This window comes from Propithecus coquereli, unplaced genomic scaffold, assembly GCF_000956105.1.
Source record: "Propithecus coquereli isolate 6110/MARCELLA unplaced genomic scaffold, Pcoq_1.0 Scaffold4, whole genome shotgun sequence".
In the NCBI taxonomy this organism is placed as follows: domain Eukaryota; kingdom Metazoa; phylum Chordata; class Mammalia; order Primates; family Indriidae; genus Propithecus; species Propithecus coquereli.
Window position 1 is genome coordinate 4,109,754 of NW_012149729.1, and position 11,882 is coordinate 4,121,635.

Genomic DNA, 11,882 nt, shown 5'->3' on the forward strand with positions numbered 1-11,882 from the left:
ATTTTTAAATCACCTAAAACATCAAAATTTTTTTTCTTTTCCAAAAGTCTAAAGAAATGAATAATTTTGGATAAGTGATAAATCAACAGAGGACGCAGAATTGTCAACGAAAATAACCTAACTTCATTTTCTTTTATGTAATATCAAGAACATGAAAAATAGAACTTCTCATTGGGAATCAAAAGATGTAAGTATTCCTGATTGTGGTTTTCTTAGTCTACTTTTTAAAAAGTTTTCAATAAATGCCATCAAAGAAGATTCACTAGACATTTGCTCTAGAAGCGTAAAGTGACATGAGGCAGGTGTTAATATAATTGTTAATATTCGCGCTGCTGGAAGATTAGTAACTTTTTAAAAGACAAACTAGGATTAAGCCAGTTCTTCCCAAGAGATAATTGAGTTTATCTTACTTTCACTCAGCAAATGTTTATTAAGATCTACTGTGTGCACAGCACTGTTCTAGAAGCTATTCTAGAAATGGGAAGCAACAATTTCTGGCTTTACGTGAAAATGTTTGGATTAATCCCTTTTCATGATAAATTATGATAAGTATTTTAAAATCTCTATAATAGGGGGATAATTATTAACTCTTTTCATGTACAGAAGCTAAGCTTTATTCCTTACAGTGGTGGCTTGGAATGAACAAAAACTTTGCATTTGACATTAAACTCTTTTACACTGTCACGTGCAGACATGTCTGCTGATATATTTTAAGGGTGAAAAGGTATAAAGACTTTTCACTTAAATGTACATAGAGATCAATTTTGCATCATCGAACTCCTGTCCTCCTGATTTAGTGGAGAAAATTGCACTTTGCAATACACAGGAAGCTTTCTGAGATAAATTTGTGCTGCCTTCCTGAATGGAGTAGAAAGCATGCTTTCATCAAATATTGCTACATGAAGCACTCCAGTTTGTCTCTACATTTCAATTCACATTAGTTATTCTCAAAATGTATTCAAGATCTAAAGTAAAATAAATAATACAGCAAGTAAGATTCTGAGATCACCGATCCTGTGATATTAGTCCCAGACAACTCTTTTCATGAAACACATAGTGATATATCCAGTATAGGGGCTTTTTCATAAACAACAAAGACGTTAGAGATAATTCGTAGATGTCAACTCCTTTTTTTTCTAGTTTTTGACAAGGGGATTGCTGATAATCTACTTACAAGATAATTTGTTGGGGAATACAAAAGTAGGAAAGTCATCTGAACTACAGTAAACGTTGATGACAATAAACTCAATAGAAAGGTGCTGTAGAAATACAGGAACAGATAATGCACTGTCACAGGAACACACTGGACCAAAGAATATTACTGAAAAACATTTATGGCACAACAGTTTTGGATTAAAAAGTTACCTAAAACTTGGCCGCACTAGAAGTTTTTCTATGAATGTGGCTCTTACTGTATCTATAAAGATCTGGAAAATACAATAACAAAAAATCCTGAATCCTGATACAACAGGTATACAATGAATTATTGCAGTTGTAACAGTATCTAGGTACAAGGTTAAACAATAATTAATACTGAACTATCTGAACACTTTAGGTTTACTAATAAGCATCCCCATGAGAAATACTGCAGTTCTAAAAGGAGTTTGTTTGCACAGCCCACCATGGAACATGAACAATCAGCTTTTTGTAAGTGCACAGAAATTCCCCCTTTCTACAATTATAGTTTATCATGCCTATTCTGAAGACAACATAAGGAAACTGAGATCACTGCTCCAAAGAATTCTAGCATGCATTATGATGGTTTCCTTCAGTCAATACAAATGTGTTGTATGAGTTTTTTTTTTTTTTCATATGTAATAATCTTCATCATAGCCAATGTTCATGGTTTTAACAGGAAAAATTTTTATCAAAATGTTTTCCATATTTTTTTGTTTTGCATTCAACTGGAACATTATGTTCAAAGATTTATTTCATTTATTTTATTAAAAAAGAGTTCTGATCACAAGAAGCATCAATAGGCGGCATTTCATTGTGCTCATTCACAAAGTCCAAGGGCCACAGAATATTCCTCTGTATAACAGGTCAAACTCTGTCTAGAAATGCCATTTGGTGATTTTATTCACATCCTCAAGTTTGGAAGTTTTGTTTTTTGTTTCACTACCAACCTTCTTGCTTTGCCGCCTTAATCTGCAAAAGGTTTACTGTTTCTTCTTTCTTCTACATTGAAATTCTTTCCACAGCCAGAGCTCAAATTTTCTTAGATCTTATTCCAATTGTCTTACAAAGCAGACACTCTGACAATATTTCCTCCTGAGTATTCAGGAGACTCTGGCCTGTCATCTCCTTCTGGTGTGGTTACTGGAGGTGTTGGGATGCTTATTATTGCTGTAGTCACATAAGGTTGTTCACAGTTTAGTTTAACACACTCTTCCATTTTGGCATTTAAGCTGGATCGGCTGATGAAAAAGAATAGATTTAAGAAAGTAAGTTGTTTACCTAATTTTTTTTCATACAACTGAGGAATGCATGTTTTAATGCTTATAAATGACATTCTAAATGTCTAAGAAAATTTACCATAATTTAAAATAATTGAATGCCAAATCTTAATATATATTAAGGTGAACATTAGTCAGTAAACTAGTATTAAATACATTTCTAAAAGCCAGCTTAATTTGGTTCAATCAAGTGTTTCTCAAAGCATATTCTACAAAAATGCAAGAAAGAAAGAGGACTAGGTTATATTTGGACAGGCTGAGTTGGGCGAAGTAAAATAGTTTTAAGACAGGACCTCGAAAGGTTTGAGAAGTGATTATGAGAGGGTCACATCCTATGGATTTCTTAATTTTTTTGACCACAGGATCTTTTTATTTTCATGTTTGGGGATATATAATTCCCTTAAAGCTCTCAACTGAGTGATGACCACATGTTAAGGAACCAAAAAAATTAGCTATTATGATTTAATACTTCAGGGTTTTCTAAGTGGTAAATTTTATACTCCATGCATAAATTTTATACTCTATGTGGGGAAGGGGATAAAGGAGAAAGGAGAAAAAAGGATATAAAGCAGAGATTAAAACTAATTATTTTATTTTCATGGAAAACTTAATTAAAATGTTTATGTCCTAAGATTTTCTTTCTAAGCACTTCTCCATTTTCTACTTCAGTTTGTAATGGATGTAAAACAATGCAGAGGTAAAATAGCCTAAAGACAGAAGTCTCATTGCTCTAAATTTTAACATTTTTGTCCCACAGAAATCCAATTTACATAAATCAACATAGCCTAAATGCAGAATCTCATCTAGGTTTTCAACAAATATTGTTGGATGCCAACAAAGAAGTAGGACTAAATTTACAGACTGTCATTCTAAAAATGTGTGTTCAATTTAAAGAGCAAAGTAAAATTATTTTGGTAGAAATTGATTTTTTTAATGACATGATTTAAATATACTACTTTTTATTACATGTATGTTTGTTGTAAAAACAAACCGTAAATAAAGACAAGTAAAGGCAAAATATCAATTCGAAAATTTTGCTTAAATTATTCATACATTAGCCAGAGGTAAACAATTTTAGTATTTCACTTATCTGTTTTTGTATTAGGTTTTCGTGTTTGACGTGGCCAAAGAAAATCTTTATGATCAAAATTGTGTATTGATAAAAAAAGATTTGCATTGGTGGAGTTTTAATGTTCACTGTTGCATTGAATGTGTTGATATATTTTTAGCTGCTGTTGAATAATTTTCGACCATATTGGTCTCAATTCCATATATCTATTTCATTATAATAGTGTTGATTATCATTTTAAGATATTTAAGTTTACATAGGGGGCTCCTGAGTATAGAAATCCTTACTCAAGGGAGAAAAAGTTGTGGAGTTGAAAAGATAAAAACATTTGTGTGTGCCTGATCTTTTCTTCTTTCTACTCTTTTAATTCTGATACTTTTGACCCTTAATGGATATGCCAGTCAATCCATTTTCCTACTTGTTACAGTATAAGTTTTGTTTCTTTCTAAACCCTGGGAGCTGGGATTTAGATGTTAGTGGTTGCAACATGACTGCAGAAGTGCCCTGGGAACAAGCACAGGTTAATCTCAGGTACCTGTTAGATAGAGGTGTTCTCTCCACACATCTGATCTGAATCGTACTGAGTTCTTGCACACTGCCTCGATGGCTTCCTGATACGTTGGCATTTGGGATGCGGAAAGTTTTTTTGTGTCGTCGTGAACAGCAAGTGCTGGTGACTCCTTGTGAAGACAGAGAGGGGCTATGACTTGAAGGACGATTAACAGTTGCAACTTCCATGCAGCTTTCTTCAAAGACTTGTTCATCCACAAACTCGTGGTTCTGTTCCATAGTTGTAAGAAAATGTGAAGAAAGCAGAGAAACACATTTTTTAATTTTAAAAAAGGAAATGCATCGTTTTATTTTTAAAACTCAAATATGTCCAGGTATAGTTAGATTTGATCCGGTGGTTAACTAGGACCATTTTCATAAAGATTAGAATGTCAAAACCACTTCTTGTTGTCATTTGTGTGGAAATAAAGTCTATTAAGTTAGATCTAGAGATTGGCATCTGCAGGCTGATGGCAATCCATTCACAGACTAACTTTACCTTGAAATATAATTTATTAATTTAAATGTAAAATCTGAAATTATAAATTAAAGGAAAAAATCCTTAAAAATGAATATAGATAATAATCACAAGGAATTTGTAAATTCACACTGTCTTTATTCTTTTACACAGATTGAAGTTATGGAAAAGAGACTATTTTAATAGAATGTTCCAAATTAGATTATCCTTTCTGTGTTAGCAAATATTTTCACATAGAATTGAAAACATTTTTTAATTAGAAAATGAGATACCTAAGACACTGTCCATTACTTTAGATGCTTCTTTGAAATCCTCAGTATATAGAAAAATATGACTTATTAGGTAAATAAGTAAAGTACAATTATCTGCAAAATGTGTCACTTTATGTTTGACCTGGAGGGTGTTAGCACTGAACTTTTGTGGCCTTTTTCATATCATTATAATACATCACTGGCTGTGTTCATTGTATCTGTCTGCACTCAGGGTTCTTCCACACTTATTTTCTAACTGCCAGCCCAGTAGCAAACAGTAATAGGCATCATTTCACATACCATATTTTATAGAAACACAGTATAAATTTTGCTTTTAAAATGTATAGTGAAAAATTGCCTCCTAAAATGCCTATGCATGAATTTTACCCCAGAAGTGTAAGGGAAAACATTTTTGGTCTGAATTACTAGAGAATGACTTTAATTACTATTTTTGTGGTGGGGGGTTGGGGGGAGGGTTGGAATAGTCTTATAATGGCAGGTGTTGCACCTACCAAATTCCACTTAACCATCCCTCGTCCCAAAATATTAATAAAACAGTTGGAGCAATTCACTGGCTAATAAGAAATAGATTGTTTTAGTTACTCATTTTGTCATTTCTTTGCTGAGATAAGCATTTTGAAATAAATGAAATTTAACATTCTACTGCTTCAAGTTCAGAGAGTAATACGATCAGACAAAATTTCACGTTAAGTATTAAATTTTAGAGAAAAAGTAGTTCACAAAGGATTTATAATCTGTTTTCTTCTCTTACAATGCATATTTCACACACATAATGCAAGTTAGAATGCATGAGATTCTAATTTATCTCATCAGCGACTGGAAGTGCAGAAGTTATTCTGTTATTGGTTATCATATACTTTTCTAGGTAGCTCAATTTAAACTATATTAGTTGGTGTTGAGTAGTTTTTTAATTTTAAGAAAGTCCTGAATGGTAAAATAGTGAAAAAAAGAAAATAAAAGAAAAAGGGATAAATACATTCTATCATTAGTGTATCATTTTACTTTCCAAGAGTTATCCTAATAGGTATTAGACCTGTCTATGTCTTTATCTGAAAATGCAAATGTAATCATGTGACTACCCTCTTTAAAACTCATAAATAATTTCTATGAGACAAAGATCAAATTGTTCACATGCCTCCAAAGCCTAACATTATCTGGACACTGTCTTTCTCTCTGTCTTCTCTTGTGCTACCCTCTCTCCTTCTGGTCACCCTCAAATTCTCTCACTCCCTATTAGGACAAGTTCTGGGTTTCTTCAAGTACTTATATGACCTGTCAGCCCCTTCATTTCTTTGCCTAACTCACTCCTTGTCACCCTCCAGGTCTTAACTCAAGTTCCTCCAGGAAGCCTTGCCTGGCTGGTCCCCTCATGGCCCTGCCCTCTTTGCCCCATCCATGGAGCCCTTCTCCAGTAACAGCCCTGCTTTGTGTTTTGTTCCATAAATGGAAGCTTGATGGTGACAGAGCCACACTTGATTTCATGGTGTATCTTGTATCTGGCCCACTGGTGGGCTCATAGTAGGCAAGTAATACGTATTTGTTGAATGACTGTTGGTAAATAAATAAAAAGAATGGGCAATATATTAGAATTCAGAATACAAATAACCATCTCTGATAAGTGCGTGAGCTGACCTGATCACATGTGGCAAACGTTTTGTTCTGCTCTGCGATCATCACAATCTGCGACCTCTAGTGACAAGCTAGCTAAGAAATGGGTGTCTTCGCTCAAGTCAACTGGGCCTGACTGAGAGCTTCAAAGTGGAGCAATGCAGACTCACTGCTCAGCACCCTGGAGCATAGCAGTGATTACAGGTGCCATTTTTCTTGTGAGAATGGATAATTTTTCTTATCTATCTCTACTTATTATACCTATGAATGAAAGAAGTGCTTATGTGCCTTTATTCTCTATTTTTTTTTGTTATGGTTGTTACTACTATCAATACATTCTCTTTATCCAGATGTCAGGAACACTTGAACTTCATTATTTTTTCTTTCTTGATCAGCATTTAAAGAATCAGAAAGAAATGATATTTTATAGGACTTACTATTGGAAGACAATTTTCCATCTGCCATTAACTGATACTTTAAACTAGAGTTAAGATAGCAACTTAAGGATAAAACATCTTAAATAAGTCCGTAAAATACTTCGCAAGTTGAAATGTCACTATAGTCATTCAAAGTAATTTCAAATATTGTGGATTTTGGGTTTGTTTGTTATTTAGCATATTTTCCAGGAATGCAGACATGCTCAGAAACATTAAGTATGCAGAAAAGCAAATGGAATCACTGTCAGAGGGCAGAGAAAAGCAGTTGTGCTGTCTCCTTACCGTGGTTTTTTCCAGGCAGTGAAGCAGGTGGTGGTGCTGGGTTTCAAAGCTAGAGAAGGATTTGCTAACAAAGGCCTGCCCATCCTCTGAGGACTGTTAACAAAGAGAAGACAGAAGAGCTTTCTATTTTATTTGCAAACAACGAGAACCTCAGCTACACATTTCCACAGAGAGATCAGGCCTATTCTCTGAGATTAAATGGCGACATTTTATTTTTTTTAAGTAAAGAGGAATAAATGTGCACTCACCTTTTAAGTTGGATGATCAGCATTTACATTTTCATCAAATTAGCAGTCTGGCCTTTTAGACATACCTCCCTGAATTGAAAATTTAAATCTCTTTTACTCATTCAACTACCAACTACCTTTGTAAGCCATCAGCCATTATCTTTGGATGATAAAATTTAACCCAGTACTTAGAAAATCCTCAAGCCACTACCATGCTTACCTTATATAAAAGCTATTTTCGAAGTAAAGATGATTAGAATCTTAAATATTAAAGGAAAGTTTTCAGGTAAAAACAAAGTTTCTCAAATTGTATTTCATGCTGTGTGACAGTCCTAACACTGAATGATGTTTCTTTTCCAGTGAAAAGTGAAATGAGACATGTATCACCCACCCGCACAAACCTCCCACCCAAATGAACTTTAAGGAACATATGTAGTTTTGAAATAAAAAAGAATTAGAAATTTGAATTATAGAACATTTCTACCTTCCCCATGTTAATAATGTGAGAGAGCAGAAATATTGCCTGATGTGAATAAGAATCATGATTCACTGACAGGATTTCATAGCCCAGTTTCTAACCTGCTACAGACAACTGGAATGTATGGGGTCAAGTTATAAAAAGTGACAGTTTTGTTGTTTCCGTAGCCATTGTCATAATTACCCACAATAAAATTATACGGTTAAGCAGAGCTAAATCAATATGACATCAATCAATTGAACATTAAGGAAAAGTGAAGTGCCTGTGGTACCTGCAGCTGATTACTGAGTAAACCGTTCCGTTTGCTCTGCATGTAAGCGTTTGCACTTCCACTTTTGGCAGCCCGGATCCTGGCAAGTCTAGCTTTCTACAGGAGAAGAAAAATGAATGTCCTGTTAATACTTACAAATTGTTTTCTGAAAACAGTGATCGCACTCTTGTATGATCCTAACATCAGCATACGTATTTTTAAAAGTAAGCCAGCTTTTCACACATAACTACTGAACATTATCCCTCTACCCTTTTTCAGTGCTTTATTTTAATTAACATTTATTAGTAAGACCAATGAACTACCTTTGAGCTGGGTTATGCATTTAAGAATTGTAATTAAACCTTTACAGTAAGATCAAATTATTTCATTATAGGTTCTCTCAATTGTGACAAGAGAAAAACAGCACTATTACTTTACTCATATTTTCACTTATCCCAATCTGAGAAACTTAATGAAATGAAGGCCAGTAGCCGAGCAAACCGGCCGCCAACACCTTTTCATTTAAACTAATGTTCTTTTTAAAATTAGTAACTAAGTTCCGGGAACCATTTGCCTTTATTTTTTTCTTTCTTTTTTTCAGAAGAACCACTATTCATCTGTATCGGCATTCTCAAATATAAAATTTTATTTTTGCAATTATCCCGCTAAATTAGCCAACGTAGATCCCACGCTATCAATGTGAGCTCTCTAAAAATATCCCTGAATTTATCTGCTTTGTCTACTGGCACAGGTCCACACAACTGTATACTCACCTGATTTCTATTTCACTCTGAATTAGTTGAAATGAAGAACATAATGGGCCTATCCAGAGAGATTTTTACATTATTTTTAATTTTTAAAGCATTTTTTGCATAGACAATGTCCTTCAAATTAAAGGGTTAAGGGTGGCCAGTTCAATTGTTCGGTTATAGTGAGATAGTCAAAGTCACAGTGCTGAGCAAACTGGCTGTTTAGCTAGATTTCTGGTATTCTATTATTCTACTATATAACTGCTGTTGTATGTCTGTATTTAGATGGTCATGGAATGAGTCTGGTTACATTTCTTGATGAGCCCTGTTTTGTTGACCATTCTATTGGTATTACCTGGATTGCAAGCGTATGTAAAAAGCAACTGGGATGGCTTACATAAGAAGTTCTTGTAAGCCTATCCTACAGACTCCTTCTTTTCCCATAAACAACCCAGATCAGTACTATCTTTAGTCTCAAGTCCTGGAATGCTCTTTTTAATAAAAATTTTAAAATTATCTAGATTTTTAAAATGAAAAATGTAAATACACGACAATAATTTAATACTACAAAAATACATGCAAACAAGTGTCTCTGACCCTGGAGCCATCCCCCTTTTATGCTTCAGAGTTAACCACTGGTAATACGTCTAGGGAATCCTCTTAGAAATTTTCTAATCATAGAAAAAGCAAGTGCATATATTCCTATGTATGTACATATATATTATTACACAGGAGAATATTCCTCATACTTTTCTGCATTTAGTTGTTTTCATTTACTATATCTTGGAACTCCTTCCATATATCCATATATAGATCCACCTCATTTGTATGGATGTATAATACACCACTGTGTGAGTGAAGCATCATTTATTTAGCAGGCCAACTACCAATTAATTTTTAAAGCATCTTTTGCTACTATAAACAATGCTGCCTGCTTTGAACATCATGATGAACTTACCTGCATGACAAATTTCTGGAAGCAGAGTTATTCCTGGATCAAAGTGTGTGCGTGTATGTGTATGTATTTTGTTTAATAGGTTTTACCGAATTTCTCTCCCAAATTTTTGTACCAAAATGCCCTTTCACCCACATCATTTGAGAGTAGCACTGAGATGTTTAAAACTCTCAAAATAGCATTAAGATATCATCTGGCTTTAACTCCACCCCTTCTCCCTTCCTTCCTAAATTTATTCTTCCTGTGTGCTGATTCTAGGTTGAAATAATGCTTTGTGCAAAGATCGTATTTATAAGTGATGGGAAAAATAGACAAATCTCATTCTTTTTTGGCAGTATAATGTTTAGATCACTCAAAATACTGAGACAATACTAGAGAATGAAGTTGGAAGGTAAAAACATTTTTAACTTCAAAAGCTGTGCTGCCAAGCCAAGAATTCAGGCCAGACTCAATAAAACAATGGCAAGTGACAAGCACATTTGGAAATTACTTAGAATTGACCTAATAATTCAGGTATAAGCAATTTACATATTGGTTGCTGGAAAGGGATTATTGTTGAAATTTCAGTCCCAAAGTCTCTTTGATCTAGAACATTCATTTCCTTTATTGGTTCCCTTCTACTCCTCCCTCCCTCCTTTCTTTCCTCTCTGTTTTTCTCTTCCATTTGTGACAACGGTATGTAATAATATTGGGTACATAATAGTTACTGGTTTCATCTCTGTCATTCTGCAAGCATTTAGCAACAGCACTGGGAAATAGCACTTTCTTTCATTAGTAAGACATACACATTAACCAAAAGTACTATCCAGCAAAGTAAAATGACATATATTTCTCATCATAAAATGGAAAGCCTACATATGGTGTCAATCATTACCGCAGAAGTAGTTCTAAGCTTAGGGAAAAAGAAGTTGTTTTAGAGACAGAATGACTATTTTTGCTGAGTCACGTACTGTGTTAGAAAAAGAACCTTCCACCTCAATTTCAATCATGCCTTTTCTTTCACTTTACTACAATTCTGTATGAGCTAATTGGTTTAATTGGTCTTGTGGAAAATCACAACAAATGTCTGTTGAATGCCAGCATTTATGACCTGTGATTATATCTTTGGTTCCAGCAGGTAATTGAGGGAAATTATTTTACAGAGATATTTTAGAAAATCACTTTACTTCTGACCCACTCAGTATGACAATCTTGGCAACTCTGACAGAGCAATTGGGAGGTTAAAAGAAAGTATCCGCTGCTGAAAAGGAAATGTATTCCTTTCAGTCCCTCACCCCCACCCCTGTAGGAAATATAACTTCTTGGCAAAGTACCAGCAACTAGAGTAAGGTTTCAGTAAATATTTTACCTTAGCCTGTATGGAAAGTAAGATGCTTCCAACATTTTAATTAAAAATAAAGTTTACATTGTCACTGTAAAAAAAAAAAAGCTTTGCAGTTATTTTCAAATTATTTATTTGCCTTAAATACTGATTGTGTTTGGAAAAATTATTATTTGTCCAATAAACACCTTTTTCTTACGCATCTCAATTCTTCATAAACACTGTTTTGCCTAATCATCTAATCTCAGCAGGGTTTGTCAAAGTTGGTTCCAAGGAATTCCCAAGTGTAATGGGTAAAATCTAAACCAACCAGATGAAGCAAACCACTAGTTTTGTGGCCAGGAAAAGGCTGGGAAATGCTGAGATGTTGAAGTTTCTTTGCTGGTGGGTTCCTCACAACACACTGTATTGCAGATATTCAGTGTGACGATCAGAGGGGGATACAGCACGCAGTTTTTCTCAAACCAATTTGACATGGAACTCTTTTGTTGTAGAGCATTCAGAAGCTAGTATGCAGTGGAATGCAAAGGTCTTTAGCAAGTAAATTGATTTTTAATTACCCCAAATGACATTATATAAACTTTACAGTGTATTTTCTGGAACAGAGGCTGGGAGTCAGAGAAAGATCTATAAGCAAAACACCATTGAGGTAGGGATTTCCTTCAATGGGAAAACTTCTTCTACATAAGGTAAGAGGTAGATTGAGGAAAGTTATTGGTCCATCTTGTTATGAAATCACATTTTTTCAACA

At 34.2% G+C, this 11,882-nt stretch overlaps 1 protein-coding gene across 1 annotated transcript; it reads right to left on the reverse strand.

The window, feature by feature from the left end:
- Window positions 1-597: 597 nt before the first annotated feature.
- On the reverse strand, window positions 598-8,867 carry LOC105817135 (potassium voltage-gated channel subfamily D member 2-like). The gene is made up of 5 exons (XM_012652766.1): window positions 8,841-8,867; window positions 8,128-8,223; window positions 7,152-7,244; window positions 4,061-4,305; window positions 598-2,417 (listed from the first exon to the last, which is right to left on the reverse strand). Exons 2-5 carry the CDS (start codon window positions 8,167-8,169, stop codon window positions 2,240-2,242), a joined length of 558 nt encoding a protein of 185 aa, XP_012508220.1. The 5' UTR covers window positions 8,170-8,223; window positions 8,841-8,867; the 3' UTR covers window positions 598-2,239.
- Window positions 8,868-11,882: the final 3,015 nt, after the last annotated feature.